Below are 24477 nucleotides of genomic sequence, written 5' to 3'. Positions count from 1 at the left end.
GTTAATTGAAAATGTACAAGACTGGGGCAGAAGTTTGGAACCCACTGGCTGTTTTAAAAGCAACCCACAAATTATGCCTACATAACTTATTTTACTATTTGTGATTCTTAGAAACCAAACATATTTAGTTGTCATCGTAATAAATTTCGTTTGAATATATGTACCTCTGTTGTTCAATATTGATGCTGTATACATTCATAAGACGATCTCGGTCCCGTTTACATGCGTTCAGGTTATTGCTTTTATATCTGGCATATCATGCCGTTAACATATGCAGTGTACTTGAGCCACTGTGTATTACATGTATCGTGTCTTTAAATACTGTACTAAGAAGAAACGATTCCTTCAATAAATACCCCCTACCAGTTCCACGCAGCCCTCATCGCACGCGATGATCCGCGAGGCAATTATCTTGCCTGCACGCCCCCCCCCCCCCCCCCCCCCCCCACCGAACTGGTTAGTTGTGCACACTTAATTAGTTCTCAGAAAGTTCTTATTAGCGAGGCGTTGGCAAGACTAGGGTTCGGAGTAGAAGACTGTTGGTTCAGGCACAGCTGATTAGGTAAAACATTCTCCAATACTGAGTAGACACATAGAAAGTTTTGAATGCTTCCATTTTAATTTAGCAACACACAGAGGAAGGTGGGGTGTCGATGCAGGGCGGTTGATAGGGGTAATTTCGGCATCATTGTCATGCATTGAACCAGACATTAAGAATTACATAAGGAGGAGGAACCAACCCTTGAGGGACTTTTTAATTTCTGTATCATTGAATATATAATGGATGTTGAGGCACATTGGCTTCTTCTTCTTAAGTATATCTGGCTTCGTTGTTATCTGACAATATTTCTCTGTTTAGACAATTATCAAGATGTTGCAATTAATGACAATATTTTACCCAGGCCTCATATCATAATAAGTTGGCGTTCGTCTCATTCATTGCAAATTTCTTATTGAAATTGCTTCATATTTTGATATCTGGATAATGGCGCACACAAACTACTCTTCAACTCTACTTAACAATTACAAAGTAGACTCATATCAAGAGGACATTTGCTTTTATTTTTTCCATGCATGCGGAGAATAGGTAAGGTCTAAAAAGCAGGTGAATTAAGTTATAATGCTGTCAAGTGGAAAGATCTAAAGGTTTAAAAAAGGATTAATTGAAGAGCAAACATCTAAGATGATAAAATTAGACAGTTGCTAAATGTATGCAGCCATGCCAGTGTGTCCTCTAATAACGGTGACCACGGTGCCGTCATTGCTATAATTTGATTCTCCGATTAATCAAACAATATTTCGTTCTAATAAAAGCACTAATAGATCAAGAAACAAACAAAAATACATATTCAGAACATACGCTATGAGTGGACATTGTAACTGTATTCTAGGCGCTGCAAAGTAAATATGTCATGTGAACATATACACTTTTTAATGATGACAATTATACCAATCAATATGATTTGCAAAAAGCTTAAAAGTGCTAACTAAAGGAACACGCCATACCAAAAAAAGGTAAAGCCAACGTCATGTTGGCTCTTAACTCTTTGTATCCACGCAGACATACATGTAGGTTGTTGACTAAGCCATGTTATACTGACAGATGTAAAAGAGGTCTGTTTCACACGGCATGTCATCCCAGCGGAAGTTTGCCTCTGGCCACAGGTGGACACAGTTCTTAGTGTTGTCACCATTCGGTTCTCCTGCAATGGGAAGCCATATATTCTGTATTCTACTGATTGTTAACCATACTTTACGTTAACCCATTAATCTTTCTTGAAGTCATTTAAGCGGTTCTATCTAGACTGGGGGGGGGGGCTAAAAGTGTACACGCCAACTTTGACGTCGTATATCTACCGAACGACGTACGTTACAGCTTCCAGACTCGGTGACTTTTCATAGAATTTAGTTGGCAACAATTCCATTGTGATGGTTTTTCAATTTTTTACTGTACCATGGCAAAGGGTTTCTGACAGGCATATGATATATGGTTTATTATTATTCCAGACAACAAACAACAGCAGGTTTTCGTAGTTACCTGAATTGCGCTGGTGTTTAAAATCGCAATTATAGTCAACAAATTGAGGTCATTCTCTTAAAAATACATTTACGTATAAAACACGATCGCAATAGAATATTGATGTACAAGTGCAATCTACCATAGATACTTGTTACAGTACATTGTACACAAAATGTCCGTGGGCGTTGCACTATCACAAGGAGGCTGGCAGAGTCAACATTGTTCAGAAGCATGGCCATGTAGGGCATCGGGCTTTTCTTGTTCTGAAGGAGTCAAGCTGGTTTCTAGACCGTGTTTTTCGCCCGCATATTTTACAAATGCAACTAAATTCAGTTTAAACATTGAGGTTTCACTGTTAAACCACATTTGTTTTCCTACATGAACTTAAACTTAAACAAGAACGCAAACAAAAGCCTGGTCTACATAGGGCTAACTTCAAATATCTTATGTTTACAAATGTATTTGTTAATAAAGATCCTAACTAGAGTTAAGTATTTGCGCTACATATACTTCAGGTTTGCTATGTTAGTTTAGCGATTAAGGGGTCTTTTTATAAATATAGATTGGTATTGAATTTTCTTTTTCTTTGAGGTGAGTGTGTGATAGTTGTGTGCCGATTTGTTAAAGAAAAGAGAGAACGCTAGCGACCCCAAAAAACACCCTTCACAATGAAATGGTATGGCTATCCAGCTACGTCACAAAATCAAGATGGTGGCTAGCACACATGACAATGGATCCAACAAAGGTTTAGCTACGCAAACCGGTAATACATAATGTGTTTGTTATGAACTTGTCGCACCTGGAGCCCAGTTCCTGTAGAAGGAGATAGGTGTCCCGTCAGCCCAGACGAACTGACCCTCCATGTCACGGTCAGTGAGACCGATCCACACGTCCTTGTTGGGCACGGACAGCAGCTGGACGAAGAAGTCGTGGACAACATGGTCTAACTCAATGGCCAGAATACCACCTCCTTCTGCACAATAACCTTCAGCCTCCGTGAACGTTGCGGTAGTTTTCGACACAGTGAAGCAACTCCCATCAAACATGCTACAGTCTGCAGGGGTAGGGAATATACAAAAAAAAATTCAACGTTATGAAATGTATTTGTTTATGATATTATAAAAAATTGACATCAAATGAAAAAGGTTTAACATCACCCTTAAGTTATGCGGTATCAGCTTACCCTCACACTGGAACGAGCCGACTGTATTGATACAGATCTGGTTTTGTCCGCACGTGTTCATGCTGGCATTATGGCATTCATTTATGTCTGTAAGAATAGTACACATTAGTAATTAATTCAAATCTTTCTATTGTAGCCCGGCACCTTCAGAAGGTACTTTGAATGTGTTTTTTTTTTTTTTTTTAAATCTTCTTTCTAACGTGTTATTGGGGCGTTTGCGACGAGAACACAATCCCAAACGTGGCTGAGCTGGTATCCTGATGGATTAGGGAGGTGGTATGGATCGGAAAGTCAACACCAGTGATGAACCGAGACGAGGGGGGATACAAGCTTAGCCACGCTTGGGATTGTTTTCTCGCCGCAAAAGCGCCACCTATATCGGCTACTTACAGCGGCGAGAAGCAGTACTCCAGTCAGAACCGCTGAAGAAGGTGTCTGACAGACACTGAAACGTCAGCAGGTGAGATTTCTGGTTGTGTGAAAAGAAACTCCAAAATTTCTGTTCAATAGTTACCTTCACAATTGTCTCCCTGGTACCCTTGCAGACAGGTACAGTAATAGTGGCCGTCGGTGTTGGTGCAGGTGGAATGATCGGGACAGTAACCGGAGTAACGGCATTCGTCTATGTCTTTACACAAATAATGAATAAACATATTATGTACATACAAGTTTGAATAAAGTACAGCTCATTGTCGGCAAGCAGAATCTATATTCATTTGCATACTAAGACTATCAATTGAAAACTATATACAGTCAAACCGGGGCCAGGAATCTAGATGTACATGTCGTCCACACAGAATTCAATTCCTTTTAACTGTAATCTCTTTGTCGCCTCCAGGACACGCTCCCAATAACCGAGTAGGCTTCCAGTTACATCCTGAATTTCAAAACAAGTCGTAAGTAGAAGGACCAATTTTGGATATCAAGAACAGGTCTTCAGAGGTACCCATTCTTTAAAAAATTGTTGTATCCTATAGAGATCATGGATATCCGAAAAAGATCGCCGGCAAACCACCCCGTTCAGGATACGTGTTTGTTCCATCCCAAAGAAGGCACAGGCAAAACCATTTTACCTAAGGTTAGTGGTTGTATGATATTGATGATACTCTACAATAAACAAATGTATCAAGCATTGTCGCAATCGGTTGATGCACGGAATCGTTGTCTCCCATTCATTAACGATGTGGTCCCAAATGTTTGTGACTTTGCATTTAGGACCGCAGTAGGTCAGTTTTGTTGTTTAACTATAACTTTGTGTGTGTGTGTGTGTGTGTGTGTGTGTGTGTGTGTGTGTGTGTGTGTGTGTGTGTGTGTGTGTGTGTGTGTGTGCGCGCGCGCGCGCGCGCGCGCGCGCGCGCGTGTGTGTGTGTGTGTGTGTGTGTGTATAGAATAATTATACCTTACATTTAGAGCTGCATTATAGCAGTGCTTAACAATATCTAGTACATGTAAGTGTGTAAAAATATTTTACGTTTAAGACCGGTCTAAACTTACACCCCCCCCCCCCTTGTTTCTTCTCTGGAGTAAACCCCGCTTAGACTAATAGAGGTCCTACCTGCACACGCCAGCCCTTCGTATCCCGGTAAACATTGGCAGGAGTAGCTCCCTGGACGGTTGATGCACTTTGCATTGGGGCAGATGCTCGGATCTTCACACTCGTCAATGTCTAAAACCAATGATAGTATTAATACATAGATGTGTACTCTATAAACAAAATCAACAATGACCTTACGGTTGGTTAAATATGGAATTATTGATAGGATTACAGTAGATGTAATTATAGTATCATCAAAATATATAGTACGTTACTAATATCCTTAACTACATACCAGCGCAATCGCCATCTTCGATCTCCTGGTATCCATGCATGCAATGGCAGAAATAATAGCCAGTCGAGTTCAGTATGCAAGGGTTGGTGCCACAGTTGCAGTCGGCAAATGCTATAGAAAAAAACAATACATTCATAAATAGAAGGAAAATCCTTGATTAAGAGAGCCCAATAGTTCCAATATATGAAAAATAATGCGGACAGTAAAGGCGATCATGGTCACTTCGGTTACTTTTGACTTTCAATGTCATATTCATAGTGAATAATACTCTTATGACATCACTTGCCACATAAACCATTTAAGGGTCCCGGCATTATTACGTTTGCATGGCTCGATAATAAGTAGCAAAGCAACTGAAATGTACCAAAAAACAGGCATTTTTAAATCCATTCTAGCTACTTTTGACTCAAGATGGCACTGTACTCTACCTTATAGGTGTGTTACAACAACGTGTGTACATATATTGAATTCTGATGAGAGGTCAGGAAGACATGTTTTTCCTTAAATTCTCAGACACAAATTCTTGAAAACAAATGTACCTATGCATCCACTGATATTCTTTGCTCCCGTTCCGTCAGTGGTAGTTTCTTCGGGGCATGGCTTACAGTCGGTTTGTCCAAATTCGTCCTGATAAGTGGCGAAACCGCATGGCCGGCAGATAGATTCATAGACGTCATGGTACGTCCCAGGACCACAAGGCACTATCACAAGAAACACATGGTCTGTAGATCTTTGCGAGTGATGTCCTATTTTGCCTTAATTAAACATTTACTCATAAAACTATTGTACTGCGATGTCAAGACTATTTATAACCCTAGAGTAGAAGAGGGACGAGGATAAGCTAGAGGAAGGCGGGAAGTGCAGCAAATGAAAAGCAAGAATCGATGGAAGAGTGTCGTTGGTTGCCCAATACCCGCAACCAAGGATGATGGGCCCTTGTAAGACAGCGATAAATAAAGGCAATGTGTGCGAAATTGAATATATAAGATGGCTTGAAATGATGTAAATTGATCTCACCACATTCGACCCCTTGCATGATTTCTCCATCGTTGCAAGCGAGACTTGGGTCAGAGATGATTATTCCGTTGTCTGCCACGGGTAGAGTACTACCTTCGATGGAAAGTGACAGCACTCCGTTTTGAACAAAAGTCTGCAATTGCAACGCCTCTTCCCTGTGTATTGTGTACGTACAATTTCATCAAAATCATGCAAAGCCATCTTTTTGTATTTATCATTCTGCGGAGTTTTTCTTTTCTTTTCTTTTGATAAGAAAACATCACTGGAGATCTGGGGTCTTAGATTGGCATCGTACATATGATTCCTCTGGGTAGTGTGACAAGAGAGATAAAAATCTTGTTTATTTATAGCTGGTCTCGACTGGTCAGCTGGCATGATTACGTCTTGATTAATGCCTTCTTCCTTTTCTCTGGTCAATAAATTCCTGGTCTTTCTGTAATATGAGTGTCACTCTTTCTAGGACATTATAAAAAAAACAGTACAATTCCTGTTTTTGTTGCCTTTTTGCCATCTACACAGAGAAAAATTCTATTAGGCTAGCTCCTAGAGAGCACCATCGAAAAAAACAGATTTGAAGTTAGCAAAATCTATGCAAGTTGCATGTAAGTGTATCAGATGCGTAATATATGCAAATGTATGCACCTTAGTACACCTGCTATCCGAACCCACTCCATCTGTATCGTGTTGGTGGGAGTGATACGGGCTGGATCTGCGAAAGCACGAAGTTGGACACTTATTCGGTACTGGATCCCTTGTGATCTCCTTCTCCTCCGTGCATGGAATATTTCAACTGTTATGCTTCCAATCTAGAAATGCAAAACAGGAGGAATTCAAGGTCATGTTTTTATTCGACAATCACACATAAATAAAAACACAACTGAAAACATAACATTCTCGGCAAAGGTAAAAATCAGTTATCTTGGTTGTGAAAGGAATATTAAAAAAGCGACTCGAGATTCTCTCTGTTGAAAAAAAGTCAAACGACACAGATCTTATAAATACATAAATATACTTCTGACAACATAACATTCTCGGCAAAGGCAAAAATCAGTCATCTTGGTTGTAAAATGAATGTTAAAAAAAAGCAAGACCCGGAAGTGACTCGGGATTCTCTCTGTTGAAAAAAGTCAAAAGAAACATATCTTGTGAAAAATCATTATAAAAAGATCGAGACTTAGCATAATTTAGCTTAATAGGAATGGAATTTCCATCCAAATAGTTTCTTCAGTACTACTTTACGAGTAACAATATCTGGCCCAATTATCTACAGAGCAATCGTTTTTTGTTGATTATCTATACTAATGGCTTTTTAGTTGTTTAGTGAGTGGAAACCAACACGTTTTACCAACCTCGCATGGATCATTGCACAGTCCGAGCAGACCCAACTGGTATCTCATCTCATCCTCAATAGCCTGCATGTCAAGAGGCTGTCCTGCTGTGATGACTAGTCCACTCACAGTTACAGGAACAAATGGGTTTGAGGGTGCTATGTCAAAAGATACAATGGACGATGTAGATACTCAACGACTTCATTTTGGGATTACTAAGAAAATTATTGCCCCCACACCAACTGATAGTTCTAATGAGAAAGAAATGATCCTGTATCAGCGTCTAATTAGATCTTTGTGACATGAGAACAAAGCATCTAATGAAAATATCCAACTTCCTTCTGTTGTAGCTCCAAACCGGTTAGTCAAAAAAAGTTGAAATCCTCCCACACCATTATTGATGTATAGGGCGGTGCCCATCTCCGTTTCATAGCCCTGGGCGACACTGTGGTGCAATCACTGCAGCAGGGGGCTAGTCCACTGGCAGTGAAGTGTGTTTATTCTATTTATTTATTTATTTGTATCAGGCCCATGGCCCATAAAAACAGACACAGAACAAAGATTTACAAAGCTACACTTACAAATACTTTACATAATGTCGCCAGAATGTGCTATGCCTATGGCAAAAGCCGTCCGAGTGTACAAGCACTCTAATTATATCATTGTCAGACGACAGCAGGCGTGTAACAAATGAGTAGGTGACCTTGCGACGCCTTGCGTCAAACATGTCGGTCCGGTTATTCACAAACAACCAACTAGTGCTTGTATGCCTGCCGACGGAAAAGAGCATTTTCATTGCGCTGTGGTAAGCCACTCGTAGCTTGGAGATCGCACTCACGCTGTAATTACTCCAGATTTGGGCACAATACATCGGGGAGCAATACGCAGAGAACAACTCACTTTTTACCGCCGCTGAGCAGTAACGGAACCGCCGGAGGAGTGAGTTTGCCCGAGAATAAAAGCCTCTGACGTGAGCTCGGATTGCTGCGTCATCCGAAAGATCAGGGGTAATTATATACCCAAGATTTAACTTCCATACTTTTTCAGAAGTATGTACCATTTTTATAAAGTCTTTGGTTTGACCCAATGCGCCTCTTGTCCAGAGGTGTCCTACCTGGGGCTTGAACCCCAGTCCTTCTGCTCCAAGTAATTTGAACCAGATGTGGTGAGAGACAGAAGCGCAGACCACTACACCACAGGGACACCCCCGGTTAACCATACCTTATTTCATATACAATGAGAAAAAAATGCCTACTTGAGCATTCCCCTACAGGGGCGGAGTTGAACACGACAGTGCCGCCTCCGATGGTGGATCGGACCATCCACCGCCAGGATGTATCAACACTACATTCGTACATGGCATCGTTTCGGTTGTATATCAATGGCGCGTTACAGTGCATCTGGCAGTGCTCTACTGGAGTTGTGCCCTGTGGACTGTCGAAACAGACTTTGTAGCCATCATCTGGAGCAGACTGATGAGTCCTGTTGCACAAACTGTTCGCTGAAAACGAAAATAAAAGCTGATTTATCTCTAACAGATGTTATATCTTAAGGCACATTCCCAAAGGGCATTTCATGTTGCTACGTAGCTTTGAAAAATTCAACAGGATCTAGGAAAGCAGTAGTAAAATCCATTGTATTGTGGGTGCTCCACTACTTATTTATTGTAACATCTGTCTATCTAATGGCAAAAGAATTTTTAAAAACTTCACACCATAAGGGCACGCTGGATACACTACCAACATTTGTAATTACTGAGAACGGCGTCAACTAAGCAAAAAAATGTAAGCAAGAGCATAAGCATAAAAACACGTGCAGTCACAAAGCTTTTAGTACCTTCACAGAACGGCGCCGGTCCCCAGTCACGCTCATCATTACAGACATGGGTGGCGTTACCAACCATGATGAAGCCAGGGTCGCAGGAATACGTCACCGTATCGCCGTACATCGTCCCTGTTACAACTTTTTGTCCATTCCGTATTTCTCCTGGGTCTCCGCAGTTGATTTCTAAAACACACAAATATAAGCTTAGGGCATGGATGTGTTTCTCTTAGAAAGGATATATAAGAATGATCTAACATCTTGGAAAGGTGTTCCATTGAAAAATGAATTGGTTAAGAGTAGGAAAATCAATGTCATAGAACTAAATTGTCGAGTAAAAGACAGAAACATCGGTAAATTCATTGGCTTCATTTCAAGCCGTTACTTAGAGTGGCAAATTGGAAGCTCTTTGGTTAGATCAAAATATGGTGTTTGCACGCTTGTCATTCCACAAGGGTAGGGGAGGGTATAACTAATACCGGCGTGGAAAATAATTTTGAATGTTTCAGGTCACTACAATTAGATTAGGCCTGTAATTTCGTTATTTCGTTAACTGTCCACAGCAAAATGTCATCAAAGATTTATTGTCCAAAAAACGGATTGACTTTTGAAAGTTGTCTTTTGACGGTTTGCAGGCGCAGGCTTTCAGTGGATACTCGCAAATAAACTCGAATCGTGTTCGGTTTAAATCATGTCATGTACAAATGTAGAACATCATCGAACATGCATCTGATTCGACAAAAATCTGGGACTTTTGTGGTCCGATTTGACATCCGTGTGGAGGGACCTTGGGAACTTCTTAAGCAACTTTTTTCTTACCTTCACAAGTAGGTTTCTCTCCTTCCCAGACTCCACTTGCATTGCAGTAGAGAATGCTTGAAACCCCACTGAGCTCATGCCCCTGATTACACTGAATCTGGATGGTACTGCCGAAGCAAAAGCCTGACGGAGCGACCAGGTACCCATCGTTCACTGATATTGAAGCGTTGCAGCAGACTCCTACATAAATATGCGAAGTAGTTCGAAAAAAAAATGCTGTTTACCCTTTGTGAAAATTTAAGTATGTTGATACAAACAAAGGGCTCTAATTTGACACCAACTACAATTATGTTGTGCTGCATATAGGCATATTCTGCTATAGTTTACAATACACAGCACTCTATTTTAGATCTGTGAGTTCTTTAACGTTAATTTCTAACTTTCTAGAATGTAAAATGGTAGGGAACTATATATAAAAATGGTAGGGAATTATATATAATCGGCTATAATTAGAGAGCACATACTTTCACATTGCGGAATAGGCTTGTCCCAAGTTCCAGTTGCTGTGCAAGTCAGGTCAGAATCCAATGTTGTCAGGTAGTGTCCGTCGTTACACTCGAGTGACGCAGTCTCGTTGTAACAGATAGATCCATTATACATGCCGAATTGCAATGAAGGCTCTGTACAGCATTTCTCTGAGGGATTGAAAATATGTAATTTTACTATACTGCCAAACTATAACCGGATATATAGTATCTGTAATTATGTTCAGTGTCTGTGTATATCTAATCGGTTGATTTGCCCATATAATCTCATAAGGCCTCAAAGTCTTGTTACTTTGACAAATGGTACAATATTAATATGTTTATGAAAATAATCATCAACCAACATCAACGCTGAAGTCTGATTGAATTTCAGTTTTAAACAAACCTTCGTGAAAGTCAATTTGTGAAGTGATTTATGCATTGTATTAATAACGAACGGCGACGAACAAAAATCAAGTAATATCTAGGACTATTATTTGGAATTTTCATACTCCTTTTCGAACGTACGGAATAGTATTGTGTATGCGGGTAAAACGTCATAATTCATACTTTGGCACAGCGGAGGATTTCCAGACCACTCTCCGCTAGCCTGGCAAGTCCTGACGGCGTCCCCACTGATAAGGTCGTACCCGGAATCACAGCTAGTGGTGACGGTGTTTCCGTAGGTGGTTCCAGACACTGCCATATCGCTGTTTGGTGGCTCCAAAGGTGAGGCACAATCTACGACTGTGGTAAACTAAATGTTACAAACATTCATGAACTGCCCAAATTGTCTACTTAATCTTGTTTAAAAGTAAGGGCACAAAAAACATTATTCGTTTAGTAAACAATTCTTGAAATGTTGACGTTACTGAAGCTAGCAAAATGAAATAGAACCACATTGATATCTCTCATTGACAACTTTCCCAAACTGTTCATGGTCTAATCAATCAAAACGTATTATCATTATCAGCCATCATACCTTAATTGTGATCTTCATACTCTTCTTGATCAAATGCAGTCATAAATACATCGTATGTTAAAATATATAAAGACAAATCAATCTTTGCAACTGGATAAGATTCGGATTGAACGTGACTATCAACCAGTTAGCCCTGTTATATCATATGTACTGGTATAGACTCGCTCTGCCAGTCCATTCTAAAGACACTGAAGAAGAGTAATGGATGTCACCTGAATTGTCAAGAAGTTATCTCCGAATCTTACCCATTTTTAAAGATTGATTTGTCTTTAAAAAAACTCGCTGTGGGATAATAACGTACTGTCGCATGTTGGCTGTACTCCACTCCAGACGCCATTGTCTCCACAAATTCTGACATCACTATTGGTCAGCTCGAATCCGATGTCACAGGAAAATGTGACTTGGTCTCCATAGAAGTAGCCACCAGTCATGTTTCCATTGGCAGGGGCAGTCAGTGGTGTACATTCTTTTCCTTCAGTGGAGGGAATGTTGACATTAGTTATCTCAAGCGGAAGATGAGAACTGTTAGAACTGCATTAGTTTATTGTAATACGTTTTTAAGACATATGAATCATAAGCCAAAATAGTCCTTCCGGCACCGAAGGTGCATAAGGCGGCGCCCATCTCCGGTTCAACAGCCCTTTGGCCTCACAGCTTTGTGCAAGTCACTACAGCAGGGGACTAGACCACTGGTAGCTGTGTGTGTTTAACTTCCATAATCCTTACCAAATGCTGAGTGCTAAGCAGAGAAAGCAGTATGTACCATTTTTAGAGTCTTTGGTATGACCCGGCCGGGGTTCGAACTCACGACCGACCGTATGCAAGGCGAACACTCTACCCACTCGGCCATTGCACCGGCGTTATGGACATATGAATCATAAGACTATGCGGAAAAATCATGAGAAAAACCACTTACGGACACAATTCGGTGCTGTACCGCTCCCCTGCCCATCGGACTGACAGGTCTGTGTTGAACTTCCATCCAACTCATATCCTGGATAGCAACTGTAGCTGACAGTGTCTCCGTAGTATACACCGCCCGAAACAACACCATTTATAGGGGGTTGCAGATTTGGACAGTCTATTCCTATGAAATGAATCCAATTTCCATTCGAATGAAATATGATTATGAAAGGGTCTCTAAATAAGTTAACACTGGTGGTTCATCCGTCAATCAAAGTCGTATGTCTAAATGTGCTACTGTCATAAGATGCATACTGTTCACGTGTAGATTAAAAAAAACGAAATCACAAAGATATGCAAGAGTATTTTTGATTTGGCAGGTTGCAAAATTTAAACAGGGTTAGCAACGAAAACTATAAATACATTTTTACTGGGTCTCTTGCCAGAATGCTTTATGGCAGAAGTCCACGGTGACATTACATTCAAAGTTACTAATGAAGCTAAAAGAATGCAGAATGAATTCGTTCTGTAATAGGAACAAGAAAAAAACAAAAATTTATCGATAACAGAACACCGCAGTTAGTAGCTTTTACCTACTTTCACAATATGGTTGTGATCCAGACCATCCTCCATCACTTTGGCAGGTACGAGACGGGCTGCCAACAAGGTTGTAGCCAACATCACAGTCAAAGATAACCGTATCACCGAAGTAGTTAGTACCGTTGATGCCACCATTGGGAGGGGGATCCAACTCAAGACATTCCTTTCCTGTGAGAAGAAAAATCAATATTAACAAGCATTAATTTTTCAAGTTTGTCATAGCAAAGCATCGCTTGGGATGATTACTTATCATAACCTTAATTAAATATTGACATTCTATAGTATTAGGCTGATAGTTAAAGGAAAACGTTTGCACACTGCAAATTTGATTTTCAAAAGTGATGCTTTTGTCAAATATGTGTACTTCAAACATGACTAGAAATATAACTTAGGTGACAGTTTACGTTAACGCACCGATCTAGTTAGAACATACAAAACTTAGATTAGGATGGCGGTTACTTTGACATGTAGTTTCCTCTCCACTCCACGTCTGGTCAGAGGTACAGAACCTGACTGCGCTGCCTTGGATTGTGTATCCCTCCGAGCAGGTGTACACAGCGGCGTCACCCAGCTTGTTTCCACCGTCAATGGCGCCGTTTAGGGGTGGGGTCAAGTCTGGGCAGCTCTTTCCTAATGGTAACATTCATAAACTTTTTTTTAATGTTTTTCATTGCATTTTACACATAATACAAACAAGAGAAAATCAAAGAACAGGAAAAAGAACATTAGCCACGGGTCCAAAACAATAAGTAAGGTGGAAACAGAAATGGACTACTGGTAAATTTAAATAATATCCAAAATAATAGTAACAACAGCCTCATTGGCAAATAGATATAACAAAATCAGTATCAGCCAAAGATAACAACATATTGACATTCAACAGATCTAAAGTTGACAAATTAATATGAAAAGTCCATATCAACATAATCATGAGAACATAAATAACAAAAAGAACTAACAGTGACTGATCAGTGGCGAATACACATGGTAAAAAAAATATCAACCAAAGATAACAGTTATTACATTTGATAAAGATTTAATCAACATTCATAAACTTTAAAGTAAATGCATTTAACATACTAACACATCATGTTATTTTCATATTTTTGCCTATACAAATGTCCAATACTGCCCCATGCATTGCTATATCTGTTCATGTGTTAATTAAAAGTCATGACCACCATACAGTTAGAATGGTTAAGATTAGATAAACTTACGGATACAGGAAGGTTGTATTCCCGACCAACTTCCGTTAGTCTGGCACACCCGAGACGAACTGCCGTTTAACTCGAACCCTGAGTTGCACACGAAAGTGACCGTTTCACCGGCAGATTCTCCTCCACTCATTTGTCCATCAGCAATGGGGCTAAGAGTCGGGCACTGCACTCCTGGGTTAAAAAAAAAAAACATTGGGTAAAGTCATTTTGAAATCTATAAAACTGTCTTCATTTATTCTTTTTTTACATGACCGCCAAAGAAAAAGCAGTTCATGAAGAGAAGGAAAATGTGTTAATGTTAACTAGTTGTCTGACATAACATTACAATATTCACCTAAAAATTTCAAGGAATAGTCATTCATCATTATGAACAATGCATATCTCACGTCAGCGCAAACACAATGTGGATTCTATATGTGTTTTTAATCAATCAAGAAGGTACGTTGCAAGACCCTTATATTAGAATTGAGACGGAGTGAGTTATGAGTATGGTTTCATTATGATCAGAGACAGATCAGAGACAAAACGTCGCGGGTATATGTAAATTAGATCATATTAATTGCCTAATTTGTATCTAGCTTCTAACTGGGACATGTCCCTATCAGCATGCCATTAATGATGAAAGTTGTTTAGAGCTTCTCTTGCAACATGTTGCGAGAAACTTATTTATAGGATCTAGGAGAATGGTTGCAGCAACGACAAAATGGAATCGTACTAGAACACGATGGTTGGCTTCCACTCCAGTGCCCAGTTCTTCCACAGGTCCTCGTCTTGCTGCCAGTCAGGTCGTAACCGGCTGCGCAGGTAAATGTCACGACGTCACCAAACATATTACCTCCAGTCAGATTGCCGTCGGGGGGCGGTGGTAGCTCGGGACAAGTTGTCCCTGTAAATGGAAACGGTTTTGTAAATAATGTCAGTCTAATGAGCAAGTATCGGGTTCAGCTCGTTTATTGGTCGTGTGGCGCGACGGCAGAGCGTTCGACTCAGAACCAAGAGGTCCCGAGTTCGAATCCTGTCATGTCACCGATCTCGTACCTTTGGGAAAGGCACTTTAAACGACTTTCCTCACTCCACCCAGGTGTAAATGGATACCTGACTTCGGTTGGGGAAAGTCGTATCGAGGTCACCTGGTGGCGCCGAATGGCAGACGCCCAGACCCTTGCGACAGTTCCACAAAATGCAAGTGTGGATAAGATATTATATATGTTGTGTAGTGTGTGAAACCTGTAATACCCTGCATCAATTCAGCGCTAGAAAGGCTGCCATCGCGGCTAATTTCTGACCAATAAAAACCATTACCTTTTTATTGGCTCAATTGGAGCCTGGTCATTTTTGCCTTCATATGAGATAAAATGTGTTAAAGAAAAAGAATACTAATCGCAAAAGCAGGAAGTGCATGGGAACACAACATATTGCAAATCATTGAGGAAGACACGCTTACGTTCACAAGTTGGCTGTATTCCGCTCCATGTCAGATCACTCTGGCAGCTTCGCATGAAGTCGCCCCCTGTCAGGTCGTATCCTTCGTTGCAGAAGAAGATGAGGAAGGATCCCACCGATGTTTCTCCGGTCTTCACTCCATGTCTAGGCGCATCTAGATCAGGGCAGTCCAGTGCTATTCGGATAAGGCACTTTGTGTTAGGGATTTTTTAACATCGAGTGAAAAATTCAAAGGAATTATGGCGAACTCTTCTATCTTCTATATAGAATTTAGGGGTTATTTTTATGAATAAACCTTTTACAAACTGTAATGTTTCGACAAATGGAACTTGTGTCAGGTAGCTTACATTGGCAATGACCTATTTTTTTTATATGATACAATTTGATTTCTAAAGTCATATCTTCTTCTTTTAAGATAACCTGAACATGTAGGCTGTGTGCCGGTCCATAGCCCATCTGCCTGACAGGTACGGTTAGAGCTGCCTGTTAAGTCATAGCCCTCTGCACAGCTGAAGTACACGGTGTCGTTGTAGTTGTTACCACCGCTCATGGTGCCTTGAACAGGAGGATTCAAGGTAGAACACTGTACCACTGCAAACAAACGACACGAGGATTATTTACACCCATATGTAGTTTTCAAACCTCCGCACATTAATTTGTCTACTCCGATCTCAAAACATACGGACTTAATACTTTACGAGATATCTCCGTCTGCCTATCTTCGATAGCATACTTGTTTCAATTGAACAATTGCAAACAAGAATCCGTAGGACACAATCCTCCGTAAAGTAATTATGGTCCTTGTGGTGTAGCCAAGGTGTTTGGTACACTCTTTACTACCGACATGTGCCATTTAAGACAAATCAATCGAAATGATCTTGATTCATTAGTGCGAAAACGCAGACCCAGACAAAATCAAACTATGAAAGTCTAAATTTAGCAAAGAAGGCTATTGTAGTATTTGCTCACGATCCCAAACTATGTAAATAAGGCCCTGATTTGTATGATCTATATCTAAACATGTTCAAAGTTAACCAATTTCTTAACTCCGCTTGAAGGAAACCCCCAATATTTACCACTGAGGAATAATTGTATTGTTTAACAATCATGCAAATAGGCCTTCATCTGCATAAGTGATATCTATCAATATCCCTCTCTATATCATTTACAGGCCAGTATATGAAACCCGATACTAATATCTGTTTGGAGTCCTTTAATGGACCCGGGCTTCCATCAGGCACAACTGATGGTATCACCGGCAAATGATGTTCAAGACATAAGCCAACATCTGCTTGGAGAAAAACCAACTAGCCCAGGCCACACAAAAAAGTACCGATGCTGAAACTATGCATTGCACCATAAACAGAGCAACATACATTCACATGTTGGTGGTATCCCACTCCACTGTTGATTCCCTTGGCAGATGCTTCTGTAGCTTCCGATTAGATCGTAGCCGGTGTGACAGGAATATGATGCAATATCCATGTAGGAATGGCCACCCGACACAGAACCGTGTTGCGGTGGGAACAGCATTGGGCAAAGTTTTTCTGCCATGGAACAAAAAACGAGATTCGATATCTTATTCACGTATCTGAATTCTCATCTCTATTGTAACAATAATAACTTAATTGCACAACAATTGTACAAGGTACAAAGTATGGCATTCACTGATACATAGGTACATGTGACATTCTATTAGGCTAATTAGTCTATCTTCTAAAATATGGTGTAGTAGTATGGGATGACAATGGGTTTTTACAATCATTGGAGGAGTTTCTAACGTCTAGACATTCTTTGATATACTTCCCAATGTATACATATATCCTTGCCACCCCTACTAAAACGTACCTTCCAATGCCAAATTGAAAAATTATAATAATTGACTTCCTGGGTGATTATGTTATCATCGTACTCCATATTTTGGGAAAGATTTCAGTTTCTCGCCTTGGCGAATTTCAGTGCCCCTTCACAAGCTGGTACCATTAAAGTGGTATTTCAGGAAAGCCCCAAAAGTGACAGACTATACTTACTTTCACAATGCGGCACAGAGTCGCTCCATACACCTGTTGCGAGACAAACCCTGGTACCAGTGCCGGTGAGTCTGTACCCAGCATCACATGTATACGTCGCCGTGTCGCCATAAGTCCTCCCGCCGTTAACCACGCAATTTACAGGCACTTCAGGAGGAGGGCACACGGTCTCTGCACAAACGACCATTATATATAAAAGCTATATATATACAAAAAGCTACCTGTGTGCGAAAGAACTTGTAAATACTGCATGTCAAGCACGGTGGAAGACGAAACACATTTTATTTCAAGTTGCCCCTTCTACGATCAAGAAAGAAAGGCGCTGTTTCAAGAGGCCACCAAATTCCATCCACATTTTTCCAAGTTAACAGACAAAAAGAAAACTACTCTCCTCTTAACATCACAAAACCCACACATCATAGAAAAAGTGGAATCATTCGTCTTCCACTGTCTCGGAAAAAGAAGTCAAACCCAAAAAAGATAGAATTTAGTGTTAGTATTTAGACTAGAAAAGTCACATGCTATATTGTTATCAATTGTCTGTCCGTTCTTTCATGTTACATGTACTTGTAATTAGCCTACGGGCAAGAACTTGCAATAAACTTATTATTATTATTATATATCGATGGAAGAATACATGTTCATCAGCATTGGAAATCAAAACCAATACCAATGGCTAGGTCTTATCACAGATACTTGTATCACCTTTAATTGGTAGACTGCTTCCCGTGTTTGGTTGATATTGTGTTTGCAATTTGGAATGATATTTGTTCATAATGAATCGATTGAACAGTGTACAACCAACAGTGTACAACGAAAGCAGTTGAAAATGAAATGCATTTTATCTGCGAATGTCCCAAATACAAAGCAGAAAGAAGTAGATTATTCACGAAAGTATATGAAATCTCTAAAAGCGTTTCTAGATTAAGAAATACACAGAAACTAATATTCCTTTTGAAATCATCCGACCCACTCATCATTGAAAGTGTGGGACTTTTTATTTTCGACTGATTTCAAAGAAGAAACAAACCCCGCATTAGCACCGTAGATATAGAATCGTATTAATTGTAGACTAGCAATTTAGTATGATCTTGTATCACATGTATGCCGTATGTTTTATTCTATGTTTGTACTTCGACCTTGTTGTCAACATGCAATTAGCCTACGGACATGAATTTGCAATAAACTTATTATCATTTGTTCCTGAAATCAAAATGATTGTGCCTACGTTACTTAGGGAAAGTATAAAACGAATTAAGGTGGATAAAAAAACTCACTTTCACAGTTTGGCCGCGTTCCATTCCATGTCTTGTCGGCCTGGCAAAGAAGAGTACTGGTCCCTACAAGATTATACCCCAAGTTGCAGGTAAACCGAAGTAGATTTCCTACCACAGCGCCACCTATACCTTGTCCATTCGGAGGAGCGGACAAGGTAGGACACCTCTTTTCTGAAATAAAAGTGGCGTAAAACAGAACAGTTGGTCTAGGGTTATCAAAAGAGTGTAAGAGTCATTCGGCAGCTCGCTGCAAGTATCCCGACCAGAACCAGCACGTCTCCCTCGAATTGGAACCGCTGGGGAAGACGGATGCCCAAAGCGTGTCGGTTTCAGATTCGCAACCGGTCATCCACCTTAAACAAATCCACGCGAAGGCTACCGTGTCAACCCTCCTCACGCCGATGTAGGATCAGGTATTGACACGGTCACCGTACTCGATCTGCATTTGTATCCGTACTATGTGTCTGTACAATGTATCTGTACCACGTATCTGAATACGAATAAAGATAATACGAGTGGTTGCAATGCATCAAAAGATGGAGAATGACGGAGACACTGGAAATAAAAGGACGTGTTATGTAAGCAAACATTATATTCATTATCAGTTTTATCATTACGCCAACAAACACAACTACTCCCTTTTAACTTCATTTGGCATGAACCAGTACCTACCAGCACATGTTGGTTGTGATCCGGTCCATTGCTGAGTTGTTTGGCATGTTCTGTTGCTAGTCCCAATGAGCTCGTAGTCAGTATCACAGGAGAACGTCACGGTGTCACCCAAGAAGAACGAACCACTGATAAAGCCAAAGGGTGGTGCTTGGAGGGCTGAACATTGCTTTCCTTCAAGTTAGAATAGCAAATTTTGAAACTGTGTTTAATCTCAATAATCAAATTGTAGCAAATTCTAAGACATAAGCCTGCTTCAATCTTTCTGTTTCCAACCCATTCCTCAATTACTCCATAAAATCTATGGCTATCAACATTCTGTGAATAAAACTTGAATTCACTAGATATGTGGTACTTTCAATAGCTATGAGGATCAGCAAGGAATTAAGTGCAAATATACCCATCTTCTTGTGCAAATGCCAACTTTGATAGCTTCTCATCAATATGTGATCGTATCTCAGAAATCTAATTTGACTTTAACCCTATCAACACAGAGAGGCATTAAACGTGGCCTCAACAACCTTCGTTCTATAAATCCTAATGTCTTGTGCTAGGACTACATAATTTGGTCATTTTTTCTACTTTATCATTTTTCAAATTCGTGATGCAACAGGTTTCTGATATACATATTGTATTATCAGAAATATTGCCAATTTCTGTTTAACAATTAGGTTTCAAGTATTCTTTGCCAAACCATACTTGTGTTCTTACATGATTAGCATTGCATGCAATTCAATGTTAGTTATATGATTCATGATTTGTAACTACGCTACTTTGATGACGTCATTGGTCAAAATCCAAGATGGCGGACCATGTCATTAGCTAAATGTAATGTCTTTTTTGTCCCTCGAACTTCGTCACAATCTTGTATCTTTTATTTTTTTCATATTCAAAAAACACATGGTCTAGATAAGGCTTGATAGAGCCTAGAAAATTGTCCATTACCATACATCCATTTCCCTACTAATCACAGTTATTATTAAAAGCTATGTCTATGAAGTGTTTCATGTTTGCTACAATATCAAATGCTTTTGAAAAGTAACAGAAGGAACGACATTCCATTACTTTATTCTTAGTGATAACATACTGATATCTAATAGTTGCGATGTACTAATGATTTTTGTTCTCAGTGACATCGGCTGGCTGAACGGATTATATTGTATTAATATAGAATACAACACGGTGTATATACGCCCGAAGTGCCCGCTCGACCGCGGGTCGTATCGCCCGAAGGCCGGAGGGCCAGTGGGAGGGCCGGGACCGAGGGTGATGCGGAATACACCGCGCGTGCTGTATTCTATCTATGCCATACCCACCCGAAAAAAAGTTGAGAGAGTTTTGTGCCCTCGAACAAACAAAATTGTAGCAACATCGATTCCAACCTACGAGTGCGTAATTTGAATTTTCGACAGCGGTGCTATGGGCATACTCAAAATGCATTCTAAATATTCTATTGAAGCCTGTGTGATAAAGGTAGAACCCCGTGTAATAACGAAAGTTATTACCCGGTCCGGAACACCCGTATCGATCGATCTTGCTGCCCGGGTTTTATATGATTCAAATAAACTAAATTATCAACCCTTAATTATGCTAAAGAACCTGAAAAAAATAACGTATCTTATTCAGACTCATATCAATGCATATCAGTACCCATTTATCTCAAGAGATCAATATTTTCCCCCAAACGAGACCTGGTTGAGTGTACTCACCATTACAGACTGGCTGAGAACCGGTCCAAGTCCCTGATGCCGTACATTGTCTAGTGATACTTCCCGCGAGCTCGTACCCAGCATCACAGATGAAGGTCTTAATGTCCTGGAATGCATTACCGCCACTAACACTTCCGTTAGCCGGTGCAGAGAGGTCTGGGCAGTTTATCTCTGTTGAAAAATTGACATTAGAATAAGCCTCCGATGCAGACTCCTCCCGGCTGTTTTCTTTTTCAAGTTATTGTTTTTATACTATTACAGTTTTTTTGCCGGCAGTAAGAAAAAAAATGTAATAGTATAAAAACAATAATTTTAAAAAGAAAACAGCCGGGAGGAGTCTGCATCGGAGGCTACATTAGAATCGCAGTTAAAATGTATTTCATTTTCCACTGCGTTCATTTTACAAAACGTGCACTGACATCTACCCCTTTCTATTTCTAGTGGATGTGCGCTTATTTGTACATGTCGGTCAGCCTTTTTCTTAACAAAGCACATATATGCTGTATGTCTAGATCGAGATTATTTTTTTTACAGAGGTCCGAAGAGGAGGGTCCGAAAAGACAACCCCCTCCCTCCCAGGTCCCGGGACTGACTGGCTCTTAAGCGAATATCCGTATGCACAAAAAATGTACAAACACCGATAGAGATTTTTATCAATATACCAATTGCACTGCCAGAGATTTACATCGCAATCACTGTCGAGAGAGACTTTGATTGCGATCCATACCGGTAGAAGCGGTGATTCTGGCAGATTGTACAGGATCTCTCTGTCAATGAGAATTGAACCTGGTGGGGGTCATGCTGTCTAAAATCACATAATTTTCCATCCATCTACGTGGTACACGGTATTTGAACACCTCGAGCTGGAAACATGTTATGATTGGAATCCTGTCCTGGCGACCACCTGTCCATCGCGACCGTTTTTGCTCGGTCCCCCGGGTGGTCGCCTTGGGCAGGTTTGACTGTATTCTATACCCTCGTAAACATACACAATCACACAATCACACACACACACACACACGCGCGCGCGCGCACGCACAAACACGCACATACATACACAATCACACACACAAACACACAGACAAACACACACACACTTAAACACGCACATACACACACACACACACACACAAACACACACTCACACACAAACAAACATATGATTATTGTCTGTATAACTCTGTTAGACGTTTAACGCGACAGTCCAACTTACTGCTGCAGGTAGGTGGAGACCCATTCCATGCTCCAGATGCTCCGCAGGTCAGCCTTCCACTTCCTGTCATCTGGTATCCAGTATTACAGGTGAAGGTCAGGACATCGCCGTATGATATGCCGCCTATCATCGAGCAATGCGCAGGAGGACTGAGGTATGGACATGTTATCCCTGAAAAGTGAATTATGATAATGACGATGATGAATGGTTTATTCAATATAATAATAAAATTATTATTATTAAATATAATAATAATAATAATAATAATAACAATAATAATAATAATAATAATAATAATAATAATAATAATAATAATAATAATAATAATAATAATAATAATAATAATAATAATAATAATAATAATAATAATAATAATAATAATAATAATAATAATAATAATTTTCTCATCATTTTTGTTATCATGATAATAATCATTATCATTGTTATAATGACATCAAGGTGCGGCGATCTCGTCAGTTATTACAGTTGTGAACTAGTCATTAAACTTTCGCCAGAATCAACACTTAAGCACCCGTACGAGGTCCGTTTGGACATCAGGAGTGAATTTTGATGTGCCATTTTTTTGAATATTTTAAATCACAATTTATCAGTAAACGTCTGCTATAACTACTTCTATTTTTTCTACGGAGATTTGCGATTTTATACGGTACATCCACAGGCGGTAGGTAAAGGTATTGTCGTTGAATAGCTGCTAAAGTTCCAATCGAAAAATCTGTGTTAAGTCTAATTTGCATTATTAACGCGAACAGTTTATAAACCCACTGCATTCCATAATAGGACTATTCAAGAATATTACACATATATCTTACAAATCATGACATTGGCAGATAAAAGTTATTCAAATTGTACTTTGAAAAAGCATGAAAAGCGTTCAGGCAGGCTGTTTGTATTGATTACTCAAGGAAGAGCACTGGCCAGAAGACATATTAGCGAGGTTGGCTCTGTTCTCAATTTTCAATAGGAGACTGACATAATATCATCAATTTAGTCTTACTTTCACAATACGCTGTTGATCCAGACCAATATCCGTTGCTAGAGCACGTCCTGGTACTGCTTCCAATAACCTGGTATCCAGTGTTGCATGAGAAAGTCACCCTTGTTCCGTAGGTATTGGCAGAAGATGACACTCTGCCATACCGGGGGGCGTCCAAAGAAGGGCAACGTATTACTGAAATAAATTTTATTTACAGACAGATTCAACACCGTTTGTGGTATTTTTATCTTAAACCTAAGCTAAATGCGGCAATAATGTATATGATCCGGAAGAGAACAATTTGTGTTTTTCACACATACACACACACACACACACACACACACACACACACACACACACACACACACACACACACACAAATAAAACACACACACAAACACACACACACACATCAAGTTTCATAGTTATCACGTAAATGTATTTGTATAATGAACCAATTGCAATTTGTGCAATTTATCTTAAGTCTGGTACATAATTGCACTATTTCCTAAAAGGCAATAGGTTACTATTAAGGGTTGCTATTTAGCATTAAACCACATTATAACAAAAGAAGCTCTGTAACGCATGTCGGTGAAAAGCTGTCATTATTTAATTAGTTCTTGATGATCAATGCAGCGGAAAGTTAGTAAATGTAAACTAATGTTACCTGATTGACAACATGTTCCTGTGTACCCGCTGTTGCACACGCAATATCCGCTACTCCGCCATGATCCTCGACGGTTGCAGTTCCCAATGCAAGCCCGAGTCCTGGTTGAAGAGCCGGAACACCCTTGGCCTCCACATGCAGCGTGGACGCTAACGTACCTCCGGGATGTCTGTTGCCCACTGCCTCCACAAGAGCCGTAGCAGGTACCTTGGTAGCTGCTCCAACTGGACCACTGGCAATCCCTGCTGCTGCAACTTCGTCGCCTCCGCCGCCGCCAACCATGAGACTCCGG

General features: G+C 40.1%; 3 protein-coding genes and 1 long non-coding RNA gene across 4 annotated transcripts; all 4 read right to left on the bottom strand.

The window, feature by feature from the left end:
- Positions 1–1041: 1041 nt before the first annotated feature.
- LOC136424425 (CD209 antigen-like protein E) lies at positions 1042–3871 on the bottom strand. The gene is made up of 4 exons (XM_066413024.1): positions 3718–3871; positions 3204–3290; positions 2820–3074; positions 1042–1703 (listed from the first exon to the last, which is right to left on the bottom strand). The coding sequence occupies exons 1-4, from the start codon at positions 3854–3856 to the stop codon at positions 1582–1584; spliced, it is 603 nt and encodes a 200-aa protein (XP_066269121.1). The 5' UTR covers positions 3857–3871; the 3' UTR covers positions 1042–1581.
- Positions 3872–4739: 868 nt separating this feature from the next.
- Positions 4740–6206, bottom strand: LOC136424825 (uncharacterized). The gene is made up of 4 exons (XR_010753937.1): positions 6050–6206; positions 5572–5733; positions 5033–5143; positions 4740–4869 (listed from the first exon to the last, which is right to left on the bottom strand). It is a non-coding gene; the product is annotated as an uncharacterized lncRNA (long non-coding RNA).
- Positions 6207–6585: 379 nt separating this feature from the next.
- LOC136423944 (CUB and sushi domain-containing protein 2-like) lies at positions 6586–13609 on the bottom strand. The gene is made up of 12 exons (XM_066412345.1): positions 13426–13609; positions 12964–13134; positions 12380–12550; positions 11765–11935; positions 11052–11228; positions 10482–10652; positions 10018–10197; positions 9214–9384; positions 8633–8878; positions 7399–7535; positions 6692–6855; positions 6586–6592 (listed from the first exon to the last, which is right to left on the bottom strand). The coding sequence occupies exons 1-12, from the start codon at positions 13607–13609 to the stop codon at positions 6586–6588; spliced, it is 1950 nt and encodes a 649-aa protein (XP_066268442.1).
- A 1872-nt stretch (positions 13610–15481) lies between these two features.
- On the bottom strand, positions 15482–22698 carry LOC136423943 (P-selectin-like). Its single transcript, XM_066412344.1, has 9 exons — positions 22525–22698; positions 21312–21482; positions 19606–19776; positions 18934–19104; positions 17657–17827; positions 17003–17173; positions 16047–16217; positions 15628–15801; positions 15482–15522 (listed from the first exon to the last, which is right to left on the bottom strand). The coding sequence occupies exons 1-9, from the start codon at positions 22652–22654 to the stop codon at positions 15482–15484; spliced, it is 1371 nt and encodes a 456-aa protein (XP_066268441.1). The 5' UTR covers positions 22655–22698.
- Positions 22699–24477: the final 1779 nt, after the last annotated feature.

The sequence above is a fragment of the Branchiostoma lanceolatum genome, chromosome 18 (genome assembly GCF_035083965.1).
Source record: "Branchiostoma lanceolatum isolate klBraLanc5 chromosome 18, klBraLanc5.hap2, whole genome shotgun sequence".
Taxonomy (NCBI): Eukaryota; Metazoa; Chordata; class Leptocardii; order Amphioxiformes; family Branchiostomatidae; genus Branchiostoma; species Branchiostoma lanceolatum.
The sequence above is the reverse complement of the archived record's forward strand: the minus strand, read 5'-3'. Positions and strand labels throughout refer to the sequence as shown.